General features: G+C 39.1%; 2 protein-coding genes across 2 annotated transcripts in view; one reads left to right on the plus strand and one right to left on the minus strand.

Annotated features, from left to right (window-relative positions):
• LOC141653303 (squamosa promoter-binding-like protein 6) overlaps nt 1–24,899 on the plus strand; it is a 167,232-nt gene that overhangs the window by 48,842 nt on the left and 93,491 nt on the right. The gene's annotated exons all lie outside the window — the stretch shown is intronic.
• On the minus strand, nt 18,414–22,312 carry LOC141653302 (COBRA-like protein 1). The gene is made up of 6 exons (XM_074461024.1): nt 22,008–22,312; nt 21,449–21,528; nt 20,383–20,839; nt 19,917–20,076; nt 19,537–19,820; nt 18,414–19,289 (listed from the first exon to the last, which is right to left on the minus strand). Exons 1-6 carry the CDS (start codon nt 22,219–22,221, stop codon nt 19,000–19,002), a joined length of 1,485 nt encoding a protein of 494 aa, XP_074317125.1. The 5' UTR covers nt 22,222–22,312; the 3' UTR covers nt 18,414–18,999.

The following is a 24,899-nucleotide window of genomic DNA, read 5'->3' on the forward strand; positions in this document are numbered from 1 at the left end:
TAGTGCAAGGAGGAGGAGCCGTCTCCCGCCCCTCGATCACCACCAACGCCGGGGTCTTCCCCGCGAAGTAGTCTCGAACGTAAGAACTAGGCACCAAGCCAGGTACCGCAGCCGCCTTCGGCACCAAGTTCCAACCGATTAGCCTCCTAGCCTCAGCCGAGTCAACCCTCTTGGCTGTCTCCGGCCACTCCACCACCTCAATCCCACACATCAGACCAGAAATCATATCGTAGTCCTCCAACATGACCCCCATCTCACCAAAAGGCATGTGAAACGTGGAGGTCGTGTCCCAAAACCGGTCCAAGAAAGCTCGGACGAGACTGAGGTTAGCCCGAAGCTTCCTCCTCGCAATATCCCTCCAAGCCTTCACCAAGGCGCCAAACGCTCCCCGCTCGATCATGGCTCGCTCCTCAGCCAATAGCCTCTCGTAGCACCCCATCGCCGTCGTGTAGCCCAAGAACGACCTGGTGTTCCCGGCCTCCTAAGTTGATTTGAAACAAAAGCTATCTTTAGCTCAAATGAAGGAGAAAAGGAATGACAAACAGAAATGAAAGAAAATGAATGAAGAGTTATGAATCCTATTTACCAAGCTCTTCACTGTCCTGTAGGACAGGTGACCCTCCGCAGCCCAAAGAAGGTACCTACTATCCCAAGTCTCAGCCCACGCAGGTGTTCCCCTCAGCTAGCGACCACCTCGTCCAACGTTGACCCGTCTCGGGGCCTCCTCCTCCTCAGCAGCCTCCTCCTCCTGGACCTCATCCTCAGCAGCCATCACCGCAGCGGTGAAAGCCTCCTCCAGCGCCTCCTCAAGCACCTGAGAAGCATCAACAACACTATCCACGTCCATGGGAGCTCTCCCTGACGTAGAAGCCTCATCACCTGCAAAATTAAGGTAAATTTAGGCCGCGTCAAGTGACGACAAGCCTTGATTAGGGGATTTTCAAGTTTTCGGAGCTCCGAAATCGCTCTTTTCTCGCCATCTTTGGCAATTTTCCCACAAACCCGTCCGCTAATGTGGTAATTTGGGTCAAGTCAAGCCCAAGTTGAAGCCTAGTCATGGGTTCGAGTCGGAATTTCGACAACACTTTGTTATAACGGCGATTATGCCCTAGAAAAGTGTCCTGAAAAAGCCGTCACCAACCAAGATTCCGAGATGGTAGGAAGTTTACCCATCACACAAGGATTCCAAATATCGAGTTTCGTCACAAATGGGCAGTCCTAAGGCTATTTTCGAAGCAATTTACGGCTTAGCTGTGAAACCGTCTCAATTTCACTCAAATGCTCAAAACTCAACGAAAATTCAAAACAAATACATGGTTATGATCCTTATATTACCAATTAGCCATTTACAAAGTCAATTTCGCAAGGCAAAATCATTTGGAGGAAAAGCCCCAAATTTTCGGCTAATTAGGGTCAAAAACCCTAATTTTGTCGATCCCATTTGATCAAATACAGAAGATAAGTGCAAGATTGATACATATACCGCGATTAGTCATGGCAAATGCAAGCTTTTGGATCAAATTTTGACGGGAATGGTTTCAATTTGAGAGAGTAATTGAGATTTTATGTTTCGAACAAATGAAATGAAACCCCTGTTTCATCGGGTTTTTTACGCAGAAGTGCCACACCCAGGAATAGACGCAGCAGGTGCTGCGCCTCTTCCAAGGGACGCAGCTCTTGCTGCGCCTCTTCCCTTCATACGAAATTTCAAAAATTCGTTATGAATTCGTTATTTTGTGGGGCCATCTTTGGTGCGCCTCTTCCTTGATGCTACATCGCATATTTGGTCCGTTTGACGTATATTCTTCGCCCGGATCCACCTCTTCCAAGCCAACAACAAATTATCGCCTTTATTATCCAAGACCTAGTGATACCGTCGTTTAGTATCAAAAATAATATTTATAATTTCCAAACTAAAACTATAGATAGTGATAGTAAGGGTCGAACCACAGGGAGGTAGGGAATTATTAGTTGCTTTCTATTTTAGTCTAAGGGTAACAATGAGGGGGGTTTTGATTGATTTATAATTAGACTAAATACAAATAAATAAATAGGCAAATGAAACTGACGATGTAAACGATGATAAAAAAGATGCTAAGACGATCGGTTCATTGTAGCTACGACGACGCAAATCCTAGGTAAATCTGAAATAATCACGTAAGGTGGGAAAATAAGAAGTCCTCTCAGACCAACTTAACAAGTAGCGCCGCTCAGCCTAAGCTACTAGTCCCTAAGTCTCACTAATACTAGCTCACGCCCTGAAAAGTGATTCCTAATGCCTAAATTTTACTTATCTTACGATCTTAGTATAATTTAGTCGTTCAATTGGTAGTCTATTGCCCTCCCCTCTCTTTCGATCTATTGGGTCGGTCAATTCCTAAGTAATTAACAAATAGCCTCTCGGTCTTTTATCAAAAATTGCAATTAAATCAATTGAACAATGCTAATTCTTACGCGATGCGGTCGATCGACTAGCGGTGTGCGATCGATCGACCAAGTTTTCGATCGATCGACTATTGACATCGATCGATCGACCGAACCCCAAAACAGTCTACCTATTCTACGTCGTCTACGCCACAAATTCCCTCACATCTTAGCAAAAGGGGGATTAGCTACTCATATGAATGACAATAACAACAAACATGATAAAAACAACAAAGGAATTCATAACTGAAGTAATTAAAGCAATAAAAACGCAATAATAGGCTATGGTTCGGGATTCTAATCTATCAATTTTATGCTAATGACAAAATAAAGTAGAAAACGAAATTAAGCAGGATATTAGAAATAGAAAGGAAGAATAAATCCGGAAGCAAGAACTTTATTGAGAAATTAATGTAAACTAAAGAACCCTAAAATTTTGATGATGAAAACTGAATGCCTAAAACTGAAAGCTAAAGCTACGTTATAAAGGAAAAGTACGCAGCTATTATTCCTAAACATAATAACTTGTGGGCTTGATAAATCTCGATCTTTTAATTCTCGTCTGAAGTAGTGTCTTGGTCGATCGACTAAGCATGTCAGTCGATCGACTGAGTAGCAGCGAACAGTAGCTACTGGAACCCGTGGGGTGGTCGATCGATCACTTGGACCAGTCGATCGACCAACAGCGCTGTACAGAATTGTATTCTGACGATTCCTGCAGCGCGCACTGATCTTAAAACAACTGCCATTTCTTCGTTACTTTGTCAAATCAGGCGTTCTACGCGGCGTTGGAAATCTAAGAGGATAAGCTTTCATCTCCAATTGGAATCACTCGATTATCTTCTCTAGAACTCGAGATATAGCCATCTGAAGCAGCCTGCAATGTCGTGAGGTGCTTCTTTGCTTGTTAAACTCGTACGCACCCATGCTTTTGCTATCTTCAGGCCTTGAAATGCATTCTAAACCTCAAGTCCGAGTCAAATATTCATGTCCTTCCTAAGCTTAGCTTCCGGGGTCAAGATTTGGTTCATTTTCTACCCATTTCCGCAATAATCTGCAATATTACATAAAAACACGAGAGTAGACAGAAATAGGGGAAATAGTAGAATAAACTACATATAATAGACATAAAATGCGTGGAAATAAAGATGTAAAACATCATATTATAGACACGCATCAAACTTCCCCAAACCAAACCTTTGCTTGTCCCCAAGCAAACTAAATGCAAAACTAAATCTAGATAGAAAGAAGCAAAACATGGACAAACTGAAAATCGTCTACTTAAACTAATTTAATGCATATGAATCAACTACTAATAGCTCAATGTCACGCAAACGAATTTATTCATATTCCAAAAAGATGTTGAACGTTTGACCTTGCAAGACTTTCAAGATTGGACTCTCCCGGGTCACTCTTCTCTCAACAAAGCAAATGGTAAGCAATTTATATGTAAGAGAGAAAGAGACAAAAGTCGCTCACCTAGACTCAACCAACATGATCATGCATGCAATATAGTATGATAAATAATTCTAGCTACCGTGCACATACATTCCAACCATTCAGGGTCCATCACATGCCGAATACTTGCAAAGATTTGGATAAGTGAAGCTATGGGTAAGAAGAGGCAAAACAATATGGGAATGAGAGGGAAATAGCCAAGCTAGCATCCTAACAAACCGAATAAATCATCCACTTCTAACTCCATGAAATAAGCTCAAATGCCTTAATGAATTAGGCAAACACTTCATTAATCCAAATAACACTCCTCATAAAATATAAAGTAAACATAGGAGTAAACTTTTTTCTCTTCTTTTTTCATTTTTCTTTGCCGTTTCTTTTTCTTTTGTTTTTTTTTTTTTTTTTCCGTTTTTTTTTCTTTTTTTTTTCTTTTTCGGCAGTCACTATTTTTCAATTTTTTTTTCATTTTTCTTTTTCTTTTCTCCTTCATTCATTACCAACTTCATAGAGTGCAAATCGAGCCAAAATTGATACAATACAACGAATACCACTAAAACTACTAAACTAGCTCAGCAAAAGGGTAGGCTTAGTTTATGGATTGTAGCTAAAGGGTCAACTGGCAATTTTTGGCTAATGTGAAGCTAATGGGTAAAATGAACAAAAGGGATTTTCGCAAGCATTCTCCAAACATGCAATACCAACCACTAACCCGAATGTATGCAGGCAAAAAGAAATTAAATGTCATACTTGTGCAAATTAATGTTACACGATATGCAGGGAGTAACTACTCACAATCCTAAATGAAACTGGTCATGAATGACACCAGTTTATAGGCTCTAATTCCTTAGAAAGTTTTGTAGTTTGCCAAAATTTCAAGTCAAGTCTAATTGTTCAACAAATTTTGAAACGAAATTCGAGATATTGCAAAAACTTTTGCTAAAAGATGTGAAACAATGCAAGGCTTAAGCAAATGACAACTATCAGTAATGAATACTCCAATCTGACTCATCCTAATATGCAAAATTAAACATGATATTTTTTAATTTTTTTTTGAAATTTCTCAAATTACTCAATTTTTTTTTTTTTTTGGATTTTCTGTATATATAGGGGAAAATACACAACAATGCAAGACAAAAATGTAAACGTGTAACTGAAATGCAATAAAAACAATGCAAATGCGACGCAAAACCCTTTCCCAAACCAAATCACATAATGTCCCCATTGTGCGAAATCATGTATAAAGAAGCAAAAGGAAACGGGATTTTGCGATAAATAACTAAATAAGACATGAAATTGGGACTCGGAAACTTACAAGATTTAAGTGCAAAGGGAAACCTCCCCAAACCAGCGTGAGCTAGGAGGTTTCAGTAACCAGCAGTGCTACCATAAAGTACCTGAAAAGACAGAAAATACCGTGCATAATTCGAGAAAGCAAAATTGAAACGGTAATTATGTGTAAAGAATTAATTAAAAGAACGAGGTATAACAGACATGATGTGGTCGATCGACCGCCTTGGCGATCGATCGACCAAGTTGCTCGAAACGATAAATCGTGCTGCGAAGGTCGATCGATCGACCACTCTAATCGTCGATCGACCAAGTTTGACGTGAAGCAGTTCTTGCTCACGAATTAACTCAATGAATTGAGTTAACATGGTCTAATAACCTGTAAATGCACATAAAAACGCGCCCAAAATTGCGCTAAACCCAAATGTAAAGTCTAAAGAGTTGTAAAACAAAGCTTATTCGCAAGATAACAAAAATCACACTCGGGTTGCCTCGGCTAGCGCTAGTTTGATCAGGTCCCGCTCGACCTCTTTTTCTTCACCAACTAGTCTAAATGAACCCAATCAAAACAGCTCAAAGCTCATGAAGAACTTTGTCAAAAAGTGCGCATGTGCTACACAAAAGCGTAAGTAGCACCATATTATAGTAATAGCATAGGAAATCAAAATATAATAATATTTAAGCCTAACAAATTTCCTATGAAAGCTCCTAAAATTATTCACAAAATAATTCGCCCTCCTCCTAAGGGCGGAATATAAAAGCTCAAATTATCGCAGGTGGAGAATAAGAGAGCTCAACAAAGCATTCAACCCAAAAAAAGTGCGAGTAGAATTTAAATGCTCGGACGGGTATATCTTGTGAGGTGGAGGAGTCTCGGTCAACTAAGGGTGGAGGTGGATAATCGTCCCAAATGCATGGGGATGTAAAGTCAATTGGGTCAATCGGGTCCTCTATAATAGGCTCATCATCTATATCTTCATAAGTATCCCATTTGACCTCAAGACTGTCTAAATTTTCCTCCTCACTCTCCTTATCGCTAGACTCGTCAAGTTGGAGGTTCTCAAAGAGATCCTCCAAATCGACCTCACTATCAGTGCAAGAATCATAAAGGGGTTCTAAACTATCCTCATAAAAAGGATTGTCTACCACGCTAATGGTCTCCTCTATGTCTCCGTCAGCATTTTCTAGATCGGTTTCTAAGGTCTCACCCACCCCCTCATCTGAGTCAACATGAAGAGAAAAAGTAGGTTTAAGAGATTCAGTAGCAAACCAATTAAAGAATTCTAATACCTCAATTACGGGAGTCTGCGAAATCCCCTTACCAATAGAATTTAGGTATGCTCGCGTAGGGTCATTCATACTGTTGATGAGAGTCAAGCATGTTTGGAGTTCAGAGAATGCATCTCGTCTGGGCTCGACCCACTCCATAAGCCTGGCGAAATAAGCGCCAAAACTTTCGTTTCTCTTCTGCGGAAATCTCGGATAGAACGTCATGAGAACGGTCTCAAGGAACCGAAGTTCCCTGAGACTAAAGAAAGAAAGACTAAAATTAAAAACAACTAAGAATTAGCGCTGCCTCCCCGGCAACGGCGCCAAAATTTGATACCGTCGTTTAGTATCAAAAATAATATTTATAATTTCCAAACTAAAACTATAGATAGTGATAGTAAGGGTCGAACCACAGGGAGGTAGGGAATTATTAGTTGCTTTCTATTTTAGTCTAAGGGTAACAATGAGGGGGGTTTTGATTGATTTATAATTAGACTAAATGCAAATAAATAAATAGGCAAATGGCGACGATGTAAACGATGATAAAAAAGATGCTAAGACGATCGGTTCATTGTAGCTACGACGACGCAAATCCTAGGTAAATCTGAAATAATCACGTAAGGTGGGAAAATAAGAAGTCCTCTCGAGACCAACTTAACAAGTAGCGCGCCGCTCGAGCTAAGCTACTAGTCCCTAAGTCTCACTAATACTAGCTCACGCCCTGAAAAGTGATTCCTAATGCCTAAATTTTACTTATCTTACGATCTTAGTATAATTTAGTCGTTCAATTGGTAGTCTATTGCCCTCCCCTCTCTTTCGATCTATTGGGTCGGTCAATTCCTAAGTAATTAACAAATAGCCTCTCGGTCTTTTATCAAAAATTGCAATTAAATCAATTGAACAATGCTAATTCTTACGCGATGCGGTCGATCGACTATTTGGTGCGATCGATCGACCAAGTTTTCGATCGATCGACTATTGACATCATCGATCGACCGAACCAAACAGTCTACCTATTCTACGTCGTCTCACGCCACAAATTCCTCACATCTTAGCAAAAGGGGGATTAGCTACTCATATGAATGACAATAACAACAAACATGATAAAAACAACAAAGGAATTCATAACTGAAGTAATTAAAGCAATAAAAACGCAATAATAGGCTATGGTTCGGGATTCTAATCTATCAATTTTATGCTAATGACAAAATAAAGTAGAAACTGAAATTAAGCAGGATATTACCGAAATAGAAAGGAAGAATAAATCCGGAAGCAAGAACTTTATTGAGAAATTAATGTAAACTAAAGAACCCTAAAATTTTGATGATGGCCCGAATGCCTAAACGAAAGCTAAAGCTACGTTATAAAGGAAAAGTACGCAGCTATTATTCCTAAACCTAATAACTTGTGGGCTTGATAAATCTCGATCTTTTAATTCTCGTCTGAAGTAGTATCTTGGTCGATCGACTAAGCATGTCAGTCGATCGACTGAGTAGCAGCGAACAGTAGCTACTGGAACCCGTGGGGTGGTCGATCGACCAACAAATACTGCATGCACTGCATTCGACGATTCCTGCAGCGCGCACTGATCTTAAAACAGCTGCCATTTCTTCGTTACTTGGTCAAATCAGGCGTTCTATGCGGCGTTGGAAAGCTAAGAGGATAAGCTTTCATCTCCAATTGGAATCACTCGATTATCTTCTCTAGAACTCGAGATATAGCCATCTTAAGCAGCCTGCAATGTCGTGAGGTGCTTCTTTGCTTGTTAAACCAAATGACGCACCCATGCTTTTGCTATCTTCAGGCCTTGAAATGCATTCTAAACCTCAAGTCCGAGTCAAATATTCATGTCCTTCCTAAGCTTAGCTTCCGGGGTCAAGATTTGGTTCATTTTCTACCCATTTCCGCAATAATCTGCAATATTACATAAAAACACGAGAGTAGACAGAAATAGGGGAAATAGTAGAATAAACTACATATAATAGACATAAAATGCGTGGAAATAAAGATGTAAAACATCATATTATAGACACGCATCACCTAGCTTGTCACAACGAACAAATATTCTTTGACAGGTGTTTCGACACACCTTTATTCTGTTCCCCAGCGAGAGTACACGGATAGACTTTCCCTCTCGAGACATGGAGATCAGTTCCCGATTATGTTCCCCCAGCGAGAGTACACGGATAGACTTTCCCTCTCAAGACATGGAGATCAGTTCCCGATTATGTTCCCCCAGCGAGAGTGCACGGACAGTCATTCTCTCTCGAGACATGAAGATCAACATCGACCCAAATTCTTCCGAAATTTGTCTGAAGCTGAACACAAGAAGATTTCTCCCGGCAGTTCCAGACTGTGTCCTGCTGTCCTCCCAATATCGCGTTTCGTTTTCCCCTGGAGTTTCAAGGAATTTCAGGTATGGTCTCATCTTATGGCTGGCGAGCCTCCTTACGTAGTCTAATGGACTTTAAACGACCCTCTCCGATAGTCGACAGACTCTAAAATGTTCCCGACGACAGGTCCTTGGCTCAGACCCCTTGAGCCGCCTCGCGTCGCCATAGTCGTCAGGTTATAATCTTCGATTGACCTGATGGCTATACTTTGACTTTCGCCTTGTCCAACCTCAGTCAAAGTGGGGGCTCTGTAGATACCTCATTTCTGCACCTCCTGCAAACCACCCGGTGATGATTGGGCCGCATGTTTGGTACGCGGAACGATTTGTGACAGTTCGCAAGTTTATTGTCAAGTGATCGATCAAACATTTATGTCTACCTCTTAATTGTCATCTACGTACCGATACGGTCGTTTTGACAGTAATTAGAGTACATTTGGAGTCCGAGTCTAAAACCGTCTTCATTTTCTAAAATGCCGAGTCGGAATGTTCTGGATTGTTCCGGATATTTCTATTCCATATTTTATAAATCTTTTAATCTTTTGTAAACAATTTCCCGTAATATTCACACAAAATATTAAGGAAAACCAAATTATTCCGTTATTCCATAAACCAAACACGGAAATCTTTCTTCCGCAGGAGGAAACCACTTGGGAAAGGACGCAGCAGGTGCTGCGCCTCTTCCAAGAGACGCAGTGCTTGCTGCGCCTCTTCCCAAGTCCTTTTCTGCGTATTTTTCGTATCTTTTTCATATATTTTCGAGATTCACTTCCAAAGTTTCTCCAAAAACCCTATTCCTCCGTGTGATTAGTATAAATAGAGACCTTCGGTCTCTTATATTTCTCACGCGAGTGTCCGCCCTTCTCTTCTCCCTTTGCATTCTAGACCACGTTCTTACTTTTTGGCGTCTACGTGCTTGAACTTTCGACCACGTAAGCTCGGATCCTTCTGAGTACCAGCCTCGTTTTGCATGACCGACCAATTTGACCAACTACACCATAATCAACTTTAATCAATCTGTTTTAATTCCTCTTACGAGGGCACTTTCGTTACATTCGAGTCGAGCATCACTAATCGTAAACTTAGTTCATCTCGTTTCGTCAAACATGTAAGTCTGAAGGTGTAAATCTCTCTTTTATTTATTGTTATTTATTATTGTAATCATATTGTAAGGTTTATGTCGAAAATACAATTAAAACCGATTTCTAAAACCCTTTTGTTTAATCCCTTTTTACGGATTAACAGGAGACAGACGTCGAGAAGGGACGCAGCAACTGCTGCGCCTCTTGGAAAGGACGCAGCACTTTCTGCGCCTCTTCCTGAGGTTGCCGCCGTTCCTGCTTCTCTTCTTCTTCCTTCGTCCTCTGTTGATTTCGTCTTTTTGTTTTCTCTCGTCTTTGTTTGTTCTTATTTCGTTCACATGATAATTTAACAATATTGTTCATCATCATTAACATATAATTCGTCATTAAATTCCCGATTTAAATCTCAAATAACCAATATTTGCGGGTTTCGTCATTAAAGTCAAACCGGGTTGTAGAAATTCGATTCATTCATATTGGGTTTCTGGAATTCGACCTTTGATATATTCTTACCTTTTTATTATCATATTCATCATTAGTTCATCATTAATTCATCATATTTAACCTAATTAGTTTGTTAATTCGTTAATTAATATCTCATTAATCTTGTATTAATTCGTTCTAGTTAGTTTCATCCATGTTTATCGCTTTCATGACCCTTAATCATATGTAAATAATCTACTAATCACTTCCATCCGAGTAAATATTATTAATCAAGCCTTAAATTAACCAATGAACATTAACGACTTGCAATTCCGGCTTCACAGCCAGAACTGAGCCAAGGAACAGACGCAGCGACTGCTGCGCCTCTTCCAAAGGACGCAGCTCTGCTGCGCCTGTTCCTGGTTGATTTCTGTCTCTGAACTCCCGTGTTGGCTTGACTTACTTTATTAGTTACGTATTAGTCTACTATTACTCGTATTATCGCCTAATTCCTGTTCGTTTATTTGTTTATTTATTCTTTCTCAAATTATCCGTTTTAAAAGTATTTTCGACATGAATCATTAAACCCGTTGTAATTATTGTAATTCTTCGTTATTGTTTTTATTATTGTATTTCTTTATTATATTTCACTTGTATGTTTTCACATGTAATCAACTTAAATTCCGACTTTGACCCAATTGTATGTTAAATTACTTGTTCACCGACTTAGTTTAATCATTCACATGCTAGGATTAATCATTCGATAAAAAAAGCTTCCTAATACGTACCCTCACCCCTTACTCCAGATCTCTGTGAACATCCGTATTCATTGGCATCCACGAGAGTCATTCTAGACATAGAATGTTAAGGGTAACGAGTTCTTGGTGTTCATGTCACTACTTTGTGTCTTGACATGGCACAAGGTATTCGAACGGTTTCCAATTTTTCACAATAAATTGGTGGCGACTCCACAAATGCAAACGCTTGTTCCCAAGCGCCCCGTGGGCCCATGTCCACAGATTAACAAACCCGGGTGGTTGGACCATATATACCGAGTCATGCAAAGTACCTTGAAGAAAGGCATTATTCACATCAATTTGACGAAGCGACCAACCATTTATGATGGCGAGGGAGAGAATAAGGCGGATAGTTGTGGGTTTAATGACGGGGCTAAAAGTTTGGGAGTAGTCTAGGCCGGGTCGTTGGTGAAATCCTTTGGTTACTAAGCGGGCTTTGTGTTGTTTTAGTGTACCATCGGGATTGTATTTGATGCGGTAAACCCATTTGCAACCAATGGTATTTGGGACAGAGTCAGGGGAAACGAGTGTCCAAGTGTTGTTTTGGGTTAAGGCGTCATATTCGTTTTGCGTAGCAGCTCGCCAAAGAGGATCGACAAGTGCCTGCTTTACGGTTGTGGGGGTGATGTACGGAGAGGGAAGGGTAGCGAGTTTGGCATATTTGGGATTGGGTTTTCGGATATTATGAGAGAGAGGGTGCCATGTTGGTGGGAAGGAGGAGGAGGGGGTGGTGGCGGGGTAGAAGAAGTAGTATTATTAGGGGAGGTAGATGTGGTATTTTCGGGAATAGAAGAAGTAGTATTATTAGGAGTGGTGGATGTGGTATTTTCGGGGTGAGTGAGGCCTGATGCAGTAGCCTGGTCAGAAGAGGGAGATGGGTCAGAGGAGGGATTGGTGGCGGGAGGAAGATCAGCAAGTATAGGAACAGAGAAGTGACACCATTCATTTGGGGACATAGCTGATGGGGTCGAAGAGAGTTGGGCTAAGCGAGAATAAGAAAATTCATCTTCGATGAACCAGACATGTCGAGATACATAGATACGTGAGGTTGTCGGGTCTAGGCACAGATAGGCGCTTTGAGTAGGAGCATAGCCGACAAAGACACACTCAAGGGAACGGGTTTGGAGTTTGTGAGAGTTGTAGGGTCGTAACCAAGGAAAGCAGAGACAACCGAAGTTAATATAAAAAATCAGAATGTTTCATGATCTTATTGAATTAAACAGGAATAAGCCTTGGAGCTGGGTTCTGTTCCTCCCTCTGTTCTGGTTTCAAAGGCTACATGCGCTAAAGTATGGCACCTTTGGCAAAGAAAGCAATCTCAGGGAAGACCCTAAACCAGTCACATTTCCCGAGAACAGAGCCCAAGTATCCTTCTGGATTAGGTTTTTGATCTATAGAATCGTAAACGTGCCGGGGAGAGTCCTATCATTTGATAACTTAAGAACCCCCAATTTTTTTTACTTTGAGTTTTAGGTATGGTTTTAAATGCACACGTGCAAGTTTCCCCGCATGTGGCTCGTCCGTGATAACTTCTTCGAATTTGCGTGAAGAAGTTTTAAATAATTAGGTTCTCGATCAAATAATTTAGAGTACGGGGATTGATTTTGTAATGACGGAGTGGGTAATCTATTAATTAAGTAAGCAGCTGTGGAGAACGCATATGGCCATAAGGTGAGAGGTAGACACGCATGGGTGAGTAAGGACAACCCGGTTTCGACAATATGACGGTGGCGGCGTTCTGAGAAACCATTATGTTCCGGGGTATGAAGGGGAGAAGTGGGATGAGTGATTCCATCGAGGTTGAGGTGAGGCGTAAGAGTAGTGTATTCTCCGCCATTATCGGAGTAGAATTGTCTGATAGATTTGTTGAAATATTTTTCGACAATAGCTCGAAATTTGTTAAATGTGACTTGTGTGTCGGATTTACGTTTTAAGGGATAGAGCCAAATATAATGGGTGAAATGGTCGACAAAAATAATATAGTATTTAAAGGAGTTGGAGGAGAGCACTGGTGATGTCCAAACATCAGAATAAATTAAATCAAGGGGAGAATTAGACAGTAAAGTATTGTTGCTAAAAGGAAGTTTATGGCTCTTATTTAAATTGCACGAAATACATGAAGCGGAATCATAAATACATAATTGAAATTTGGAATTAATAAGACTTAAAATTTAGAGGAGGGGTGGCCAAGGCGATTATGCCAGGAAGCTTGACGCGGGGAAATGACGAGATTGGCGGATGGTTGAGGAGGCGTCCACAGGTACGTGCCATCAACGAGTGGCCCCCGGAGTAGGATCGCTCCCGTCTGATTTTCCTTAACATAAAAAGACGAGGATGGGAACACAACATGGGCATTATTATCGGTACAAAATTGAGATATAGACAAAAGTTTGCGGGATATAGACGGGACAACAAGAACATTTGTAAATAAAAGAGAAGAATTAGAGGAGGGAATAAAGAAGGAACCGGTGTGAGTGATTTGAAGAGCGGAGCCGTTGCCGATGACTAGGTCATCCAGACCATCATAAGGGTGATGAAGGGAGAGGGTTTGAAGGTCGTCAGTGATGCGGTGAGAAGCACCACTGTCGACTGTCCAAGAACGATGAGAATGCGGGTTTGAGGAGGAGGCAGAGTGGGATTGTGGAGGTGGCCCTCGAGGCTTGCGAGAGGGAAAGACAAAGGATGGGTATTTGGATTGGAGGTCGGGGCAGTCCGAGGCAAAATGACCAACAGTGTCACAGTATTGACAACGGCCTTTAAAAGGGTTTAGGAGAGTAATTGGGTTGGGTCGTGGTGTTGGGTTTCGGGGTATAGGTAGAACCACGGTTTTGATAGGAGGTACGATTGTTGTAGCGAGAGTTTCCAGCGTGGGCTGATGGAGTGAAGACCGAGGAGGAGGAGTCATTTTTGAGACGAAGCTCTTGTTGAATGAGTTTCTCATGCAAGGCTTCGAAGGAAATTGGGGTATCACGGGCTCGAACGGCCTCAATGACGGACCTATAATTACCATAGTTCAGACCGTTAAGAACTTTGGCAGTAATATCGTCTATGTCCATCGGGTGTTCTAATTGGGCTAAATCATCGGTGCACGATTTTATGGCGGTCATGTAATCGGTAATAGACATATTATCAGTGTGAGAAATATTGTCTAGACGATCCTTAATTTGCAGACAATGTCCGCGAGAGGAGTTTGCAAAGGTTTTGATCAGTGTGGACCAAGCATCGTGAGAGGTAGGGTCGTTGGCAATAAGAGCAGCTATGTGGGGGGGGGGGGGGGGGAGAGTACCGGAAAGAGCACCGAGGATCAATTGATCCTGTCGGTACCAGGTTGTGTATGCAGGGTTGGCTTGGGTTTTAGGTTCGGTGGCGGGTGAGGTGGGTTCAACAGTGATGGTTGAGGCAGGGGCCGGATTAGAGCCGTCAAGGAACGAGAACAAGGCGAGACCGTTCAATATGGTGCGAACTTGGAAACGCCATTGTCGGAATGTGACGGAGTCCTTAAGTTGGATGCAATTGGCAAATGTAACAATGGTGAGAGGGTGATTTGGTTGAGCGGGGTTGGCAAGTTGGAGTTGATGAGCTATCGTAATGATTAATCGAGTCGAGAAAATGAATCGTGAATAAGCAAGATGAAAAAAAAAATTGATCGTGAGGATCTAGTCAGGCTGATACCATGTAAACGTTTAATGTGATTATAATTGATGAAATACAGCTATGCTTGATACAGTATATATAGCATTAGGTTACATATGTTAACAAACTACCTAAATACAAGATATTTGCATGATACTAGGAGAGTTACAAGGGAAGACTAATAACCATAATAATTGACTAAATAATATTAGTTAGGATATTTCCTTAATAAAAACATCATCACTTTTATACCTTATCAATTATCATATTCAATACAAGGGGTTGACTCAAATTCAAACCCAAGTCAAATTTTTTCACATCTTCGCTATTCTTCGAGTTCACAACATCAAAAATCCGATCAAATTTAGGTTTTTGGAGGTCTTAAACCAATCCCTAAAAGAAGAAGCAATTTTATGAGAACCTGGAGACGGGTTATTTGAATTGGCGAGAAATTACAGATGGGTTTTGCACATAAGGAATGATACTTGAAGAGAATGATTGAGAGAGGAAAAGCTTTGTGAATTTTGTAATGCATCTATAGGGTTGGGTAAGCATAGTTTTAATGATAAAAAATGATTTTTGATGGGTAAATATATGATATGAATTGATAAAAATGCATCAAATTAATTGGAAAATTGGGATTGAAGTTGGGAATTGATGCATCAATGGATTGAGTTTTGTGAAGTTATTAATTGGGGAAAATGGGGTTGAATCATTGATTGATAATTAAAGGGTGTATGATATTGATTGAATGAACAAAGGAAGCTTTGGCCAAGATGAAGAAGAAGAAGAATAGAAAGATGAAGACGGAACCCGTGGGTCTTTTGTTTGAAACAGATTTTGTAAATTTGATGTTGAATAGACACGCCATTCACACTGGCGTGTCTCTACCTTAAGACCCGCCACTCGTATTGGCGTGTTTCTTCACTTTATTTTTCAATGTTTACAATTTTATACTCACTTGAAACACGCCATTGGTAGTGGCGTGTTTGTTTCGTATTCCAGGTTTTGAAAACCCGAGCCTACATGAACACCATTTTGACAAATATTTTCAAAACCGACCCAAAACGACAAATATTTTATTTTTCAACATTATTTTAAAAACGGATTCAAATAATATACAGTATTGCTTAATTTTTTTTTGTTATCACAACGATTAGTTTAAGTTATCTTATGAATCTAGGTTTAATTTGTTAGGGTAGTAGTAATAAAATATGTCAAAAATATATAGCAAAATAATTTAATCAGATTAGTAGAAAAATTTGTTGGTCATACAATTTTAAATATCTGTTAGAATATTTAATAATATTCGAGTGCCCTATGTGTCTCGGGTTTAAGTGCAAGTTAAACTCATATTAAATATTATGGGACTTTAATATAAAAGACGACTCCGTGATGGATCGGATTCGATTAATGTAAATAAAGTCCGGGAATTATTATTCCCTCTTACCTTGCCCTAACATATCCCGTCTTTTACGAAAAGGTACGAACGGTTTTGGTTTTGCGAAAAGGTACGTAACCCATCATATATATATGATGGGATACAGTAAGAAAAGAATAACAATATTAATCATCTACAAAACAAAACAACGTACATTAAGAAAGTGAAAGGGTGAAACAGTTTCTTTCTCCATCATTGAGAAACAGTAAGGAAAGGGTTAAGGAGGAGAATCAATCATCTCATATTTCTTATTGAATTGATTGCGTCTGTAAGACATAGACCAAGGTTAGTCCTTTATTTCGTCTATTGATAGTATTAGGGTTGAATTAATTCAAGTCTATATTGTATCTTGGGACTGATTTCATCATCGAAATCGTAAAGTTAATCTTACAATATCTTCATTACAACATTTGGTCCACGGTTTAGTCTACGGTCCATACGGGTCGTAGGTCCTGGTCCCTGTAACGTAAAGTTCCTCGGAAGCTTGACCGTTTTATTAGTCGTTCCTCAGCAGCAATTTGCAAATTGCAGGTTATAAGGAGTTCCAGGCAACAAATCAGACATTGTTGGTCGTTGGAGTCTTCTTATAAAAATAGGATACATTTTGATTTACTACATTTCTACGGAGCTTGCCTCTTTCTCTATTTCCACTATTCTTAAATTTTCCAATTATCCAACTTTCCTTAAACTAATACGCACACGGCACATCACATTATTATTTGTTTCCCATTATTTCCATACTCTTCTCTTTATGGAAATAATTTTTATGTAAAACATCATACTTACCATAATTCAAATAAGTTTATCTAAAATTGTTAACATCATACCTACCATAATTCATATAATTTTATCTAAAATTGTAAACATCATACTTACCATAATTCATATAATTTTATCTAAAATTGCAAACATCATACTTAACATAGTTCCATTATATATACACAACATAGTCTCTATATTTTTGCAAACCACTCGTAAATCCAATTATTATTATCACCATCATCAATCGTCTATATTTTTGCCATAAAATATTATTACTTCCCCTTAAAAAAAAAAAAATTATTATTACCCAAATTACATACAAAAATGGTGCGAATCGCGTGCAACCACAACAATGATTTTTACAAATTTCCACAATCTGATCGTATAATTCATAGATTAATATATGAAATTATCCCAATAGTAGTATATCAAGATACAACAATATGTCATCTTAGAGCAACAAGAATGACATCAAGGCCTATAGACCCCTTCTGCCCTTATTGCAAGTCCGACATTATTGATCAATTCACGTCCATGAGGGGTCCGATCCGATCGATCGATGCAATATTCAAAGAGTTCCGTAAAAACATTAATGAAAAGGCCGAAAGCATGAAACAAATGAAGCGTGGAGGTGAAAGGGGTATAATTGACGATCTCTATAGTGAAGTACAATGGTATCAGAACATAGATCATTTTCGTAACTTTGAAGAGGTAGAGAATTACTTGGCGTGGGCCTCGGATGCTGGAATGCTTGACGTTAGCGAAACAACATCAAGACCCAACCCAGCTTCAAAAGCGGTCGTTGATGAGCTCGAGAGGGTGGATGTAGCGGCGAATAATGATGTGACAACGAAGGAGGAGGATTGTGTTATATGCTTGGAAGGGCTTTTGAAGAAGGAGACAATGGTAGTGAGGATGCCATGTAAGCATGAATTTCACGAGGATTGTATTCTTGGATGGTTTAGCAGTAGTCATGTTTGTCCTCTATGTCGTTTTGAGTTGCCTATAGAAGATTCCAACTAGTTGTTGATTTTGAGTTTAATTTTAAAAGTTTTTAGTACAGGGGGATTACTGTATGCACTGTTTTAATATAATGAAACTACTCTGGTAAAGTGTAAAGTTTTCTACTGTAATTACATTAAAACGGTTCAGTTTGAGAATAAATTCATCAAATACACTGTGATAATTAATGCTCCAACGAGTCTATTAGCATCAATGGCGGAGCCAGGAATGTAATTCAGCGGGGGCGAAAATGTTCAGCGGGGGCGAAACGGTAATATTATAAGGGGGCCTCAAAAATATTCGAAAGTTTTAACTAAAATTTTTGAAATTTTCAAATGTCAGCGGGGGCGACCGCCCCTGCTAGCCCCTCCCTGGCTCCACCACTGATTAGCATGAAACACAAGCTGGTTTGGCATGAAGTACATAATTTCACAGGATATTCATAGATAAAATCATGATTCATTACTCAGATTAACACGCTAGTTAAAATAAAGTTTACAATCATACATACTTCTAAACATAAACCTACAAAGGAAGGAAAAACACTGATATGTGAGACCGACAAGATGCAACGCTCAATGCAATTTTCAACCCAATTCGACTGACCCGTTTGATAGTTTTACGGTTTTACCTACAAATCTACAATGACCTGAGTCACCTGAATTTCAAGTATACTCAAAGCGAAAAATCAGCCCGAGAGCCAATGGGCTAATACATCAACCAAGATGATAACTTCACTACCACCCTAATAACTTTAGCCCAATCACAAGATGAATGATGAATGATGACCATGTTATTACAGGTTACAGTGCTAAAATGTGTATTTCCAATGCCATTAGGTCTATAACCTAAACAAAATGGTATTACATGTTGACATTCAACATCTTAAACAGATCAAGAAAGACGCTCATTCCAGAGGCAATGCAAGGCGCACCTGAGCCGAGTCATACTACTTTCATCAGAGCAGCAATTAATCCAGAAGGTGAATGAATGTTAACATTCGTTCGTTATTCAAGGGTTGGAGTTGCTTTATGCATATGTCAGTAAGAAAGCAAGTGTTGCCAATATAGTCACTAATAGCTGAATGATGGATGAAGTAGATGTAGAACTGGCATTCGGAAGCCGTGGGTAAGATTCTGGAGGCGGCATCACACAGTTATCTCCGTTAAAGTATAGCCGGCGTGGAAAAGCCCATCCTTTCTCGAAAGTAAATGACAGGTCCTTCTGAAAGAGTAACTCTGACTGTGCATTCCCAAAAGGACCGGCTTGCATGAGTAAATCATTGTAGAACTTGACCCCCCAAAGCATACCGGTATCATCTGCACATCAATTAATTGGCCGACTTAGAATACTTACAAAACGAATATACAGCAGATGTCAGCTGACTTTGTTGTTAAAGTCACTGCGGAATGAGGGGATGGTTCTCATGACTTGGGTTAAACCCCATAACCGTAGAAACAGCTCTCGTTCTTTGCTTGAAACCAGGAAAAAAAATTATATACAGTCCCATACAGGACTAGTGATGAAAAGTTGCGAAGTTTAAGATAAAGTAATAGAAGTACTTACTTAAACCTTCATAAGGGGTCAATCCTTTGTAATTGAAACTGAAAGCTTGGGTGAGGTTATCGAAGTTGGGGTGTTGCACAACCAAATTCCATAAAGTATAGTTCATTCTGTAGTTGAAGTTTGTAATAGTGACCTTTACACGCCAATAATCCTTGTAATTGACCTTGACATGCCAATGGATTCGGATAGGACACATGTGATTTGTACACTGGACCAGAGGTGCATTTATACCAGTTTTTGATGAGCCCCCTGATACAACCGATGCTAGATATGGATTATCTGCCCTGAAATCATGATGGGTAAAGTGTAAACCTTTATGGTAGCGTGAGAAAGCATATACGAACGAATGTGTGTTGAATACTTGCACGGAATATACTTACTCGACACAACTTCCTGGTTGGGTTATGTTATTCTGACACCCACAGGCGCAAGTAGGGCAAGGTACTATAGTATCATTGTAGAATGCGGAGAGGGAAACACAACAAGTGGGAGTCTTTTGAGCCAAGAACTGAGAATAAGTGCAAGTAACATTCCAAGTCACTGCCAAAAAAAAATTCAATTCAGCAGCAGCAAGAAGAATAGCATCTTAAAGCAAATTATTATTCCACCATTGCAAAACATTCTTGCAGAAAGTACCTAAATAGAATATACGGCAGCATGAACTTGAAATTTTCTAACAAAACACGAATCTTGTCTATTAATATCTCAGATTTTGAAGATAGAAAATAAATATATCAGCCCAAGCACAATTACTATGTAGTACGTAGTTATTATGTAAAATATCACGGATCAAGCCTAAAAGAAAAACAACCCGAAATGCCAGAGCTTTCTAAACAAGATACTTACTGAAAGCTTGAGTGGTCCTCCTCCCATCCGCTGTCCAAAACTGGGTAGGCTTCACAATCTTTGCAGGCCCACAAGTGTAGCCAGGTCCAGGTCCTTGTAAAGTGAAGTTCCTCGGAAGCTTGACCGTTTTATTAGTCGTTCCTGCTAAACCCACACTAACTTGGAAAGCACTAACAGCAGTTGTTGGGTCCTGCGCCCAGGAGTTCAATACTCCTCCTCGGCAGCAATTTTGAAATTGCAGGTTGTAAGGAGTTCCAGGCAACAAATCAACCACTGTTGGAGTCTTCTTACAACAATGGGGAATGTTCCCTTTAAACTTCGAACAATCTCCTTGCTCTGTGGCTTGGCTTCCCGTCATGCTCCATATTACCTCCTTCTTCGCCCATGTCCATCCTAGAATCCATCCAGGGGATTGAATATGACGGAATTGCTGAAAGTTGAACATTGTCACAGTAGCCTGCCCACGTAATAAAACAAAAACAGGACTCATTTTCCTTTTTGATCCATTCGACCCAATTCACTATATGTTCCTTTCTCGGCCATTCAACCTAATTCACTACATTTTCCTTTCTCGGCCATCCAACCCAATTCATTACTTCCCCGTATTTTGACCGATTTTAACTGCGCAAAAACAAAGCTATCCTGTCAAAGTAAGTGGGTTCTAATGTTTATCCATTTGCTTTACTTACCGTCTTACCCTCTCTATCCACAAGCCATATACACTTCCCATTTGCACGTCTCTTATAACTAGTAACTCCCTCCGTCCCGGTCAATTGTTGTCCTTTGGTTTTGGCACAAAGGCCAAGGAAAGAGGAGAGGGGCAATTATAAGATGACAAGTGGACCAAATTGAGTGTGAAGGATCAAATTGCTCATCAAATGCAATCCTAAAATAGAAAGGATAACAATTGACTGAGACACTCCAAAATGGAATAGGACAACAAATGACCGAGATGGAGGGAGTATATACTTTTTCGAGCATAATACAGACTGATCGACCATCATATTCATTCATGAACACAATTGCAGATAAATAGTCACAGAAAGATCAGTCTAGCAGTACTTACAGCATATCCATCTGGGTTCCATTGTGTAATGTCCCATTTGATAGTAATATTACCATTCGGATCAAGTGGATCATAAGCTTCTGCAGAACAATTTAACAGACAATACAAAGAGTGTCACTATACGTCTATACCGTAGAACCAATCAAGCATGCAATCTCATACTATGAGAGAGCTAACGCGATAGGTTTATCATGAAACCGTCTCTTATAAGAATTAACGTTCAGTTCCACTACCCATTACTATACAAAGTTACTAACTTTTAATTTCTTCATCATACACTAATTAGGCAACAAACCCAAAAATTTTTAACACAATTTTGAAACATAATCAGTTCAAAATCTCAAAAATAAGCAAAAGGGAATTCAAAAGGATCAAACTTTGGCAACACCCAGAAGCTAAACTTAACCTAATTGAACAAAGAAATGATATTTTCCTCAAATTACACTAAAATAATCTTCCTCAAATATTTAGCAACATGAACAAGAAATATTGATCAAAAACATGCATTTTATTACCAAAAAAAATCAGAAAGAATTAGAAGGATGAAGTGGGTAATTACCTGAAGAAGTAAAAAGGGTAAAGGAAAGGAAGAACAGAATGAAATGGGTGAAGTTGCAAATGTAGGATGATAAAGACACCATTTTTAGACTTGTTGCTACAATTAGCAAGAGTTGTAAACTCGTTGGTCTTTGTACAAGTGTAGGAAGAAAGCAAATGAATAGAGCAGCCTTTCGCTGGAGTTTATAATTCTTGTTGTCCTGGCTGTAATGCATGACAACAATTTGCACTATTTTGACTTGGGTTTAACAATTGAATTACGCTGCTCATTCTTCTAAAATGAAAGTGACAATTATGGACTATTGTCTTACAATTGGTCTCCCTTGTGACGGGTTACCATTTATGCCGGATATTTTGTGAGATAAAATGGTAACAAAATGGGTTAGTGGAGAAAGGGGACCACATGAATAGTGTTGCAGAGAGAGAAAAAGTGGGTACTTTGTGAGGTAAAATGGTATCCGTCACTCAAGAGTGACGGATATGTGCCGTCACAAACAAGAATTTGTGATTGCCTTATTGCCCTATTGGAGTATCACAAATTCTCATTTGTGATGGCCTGTTGGGATATCCGAACTTGTGACGGATGAAGTATTTATATGGGTAGATAAGATAAAAGCAAAATGTTTATAGAGAGATAATTGTTTGTCTTATCTACCCACATGTATAGTACTTAACCCGTCGCAAGATTGTGACGGATATGCCCGTTATAAGGGAGACTTGATGTTATAGTATTGGACATCACGAAGAAGTACGCCACTAAATATCCTAAATTAATAATAGTCATTTATTTTATTGGTGTCGTAATTCCTAAATTAATAATAGTCATTTATTTTATTGGTGTCGTAAATTCTAACATCTTTAATGACAGAAGAAATTTCTAATCGGGTCTTTTAAGTCCTTTGTAGAGAGTAAGAGAATGTACTAGAGTAATAACATAAGTTATTATTTTTAATGATTTGGCTGTTAAATTTAATTATTTTGAACATAGTCTCTAATACTACAAATCTTTGCTAATAAAATTGACTTAACCAATTTAATTTTGAGCAATATAAGATTTTGAAAAATAATCTGATAATAATTATTGACATATACATTGTTTGATAATTGATACAACTGAGTGTAGATGTGAACTAATTTAGTTGGTAACCTAGATTCAAACATCATGAAGTTGTTAAATCCCGCACACAATTTTACTTAATCCCGCACATTTTTTTATCTTATTCCAAGTTTACCCCTTCCATTTCTCATCCTCACCAAGAGAAAAATCAAAAACCAAAAAAACAAGAAAATGCCAAATGTCTGCGTCCTCCCAATCAACCAATTCACTTAATCTTGCTGCAATAAAATAATTGAACACATAATTGAATTGTATGAAATTGATAACTAGATTTAGTTAGTTAGTTGTACTAATATTGTGACAAAACCATCCTCTGAACAATCTAACTTTAATCGTAATTAACATCATTTCAAATTCTAATTGCAAAAATTATCTTTTCAATTGAAAAAACATCAATTAAATCGATTAAAAAAGGCGATATTAATATAATTGTTGATAAAATGGAGAAATTACATGTGATAATTGTGAATTTCAATGCATAATCATCAACTATTAACGAATTGATTAGGTTTTAAGAGAGAGAAGGAGGGAGAACTCTTTTCAATTCTTTTTTTAGACGAAGGGTAGTTATGACATATTAGGGGAAAAGTGTGTGGATATAGTAAACTAGTGTGCGTGATTTAGTAAATACGTATTAAAATTAAAATAGCGGTGAATTTTGTGATGTCTAACAAAATGACTAATTTTTGGGAAAACCCAATATTGGTTTTCCATGCAGGAAAAAAAAGGATAAGGTAAGGGTGTATAGGTGCAAGAGTTGCAGCCACAAAAGAGTAAAGATCGCTTTCTATTTGCATTGTGTTTGTGCCACTTTCATCCCATTTCATTCTTTGTGCACCACTGACCACCCCTTCAACTTAACAACTACAACAATGGTGTGCTTGCAACAATCTTTTCTGCATTGTATTCCACATACATTCCTCTCCACTTCTTCTCCTCAGGTAATTACTTAATGTTCTCTCAACATTATAGCATGATCATTACTTAAATTCTCGTGTAAAGCAGTCTTATTTACTACCCATGCTATAATGAGGGATATATATGTAATACCGTTTTACACGAGACCAACTCATGTTAATAATACCAACAAATTTCTGAAACAGATCAACAATAATGGGATTTCTTGGAAAAGGGTGTCTGTTTTGGTGAGAGCTGAGCAAGTTTCTTCTCAAGGTCTCAACTTTCATGTCTTTTCTACTTTGATTACAGAATTCTTTTGGTTTACAATGTTTATTATCGAATACATTGCAAAATTTATGCGAATTTCATTGTTAGGTTTACTTAGGTACTGTATTTACTAGTGTATTTAATAGGAATAACTATAAAGTGGAATTCCAGCACACGGTACGGGGAAGCCGGTGCACAACTAACCACTCTTCAAGCCCAATGGGCATTTGAGTGAGGGAGCGTAATAGTAATAACTATAATAGTTGGGCTTCAACCATCACCTTAAGGGTGTGTTTGGATTGAGTGATTTGGAGGGAAAAGAAAGGGAAGGGGAATAGGGGATTTAAAATGTCTTGTTTGGATAGGAAATTAGGGTGGAGGGAAATGAAGGGGGAGAGATTTGGAGGGATCCTATTTCCTTCCTCCAAGCTTAATCAAAATCTCTCCACAATAGGTTAGATTTGGAGGGAAATTGTATCCAAACACCCACACCCCATTCCCCCTCCCCTTCCCTTCTCTCCCTTTCCCTTCCCTCCTTCCCCCTCCCCTCCCTTTCCCTCCGTTTTTGCTATCCAAACACACCCTATGGTTTTGGTTGAGTTGGTTCAT

The sequence above is a fragment of the Silene latifolia genome, chromosome 4, assembly GCF_048544455.1.
Source record: "Silene latifolia isolate original U9 population chromosome 4, ASM4854445v1, whole genome shotgun sequence".
In the NCBI taxonomy this organism is placed as follows: Eukaryota; Viridiplantae; Streptophyta; class Magnoliopsida; order Caryophyllales; family Caryophyllaceae; genus Silene; species Silene latifolia.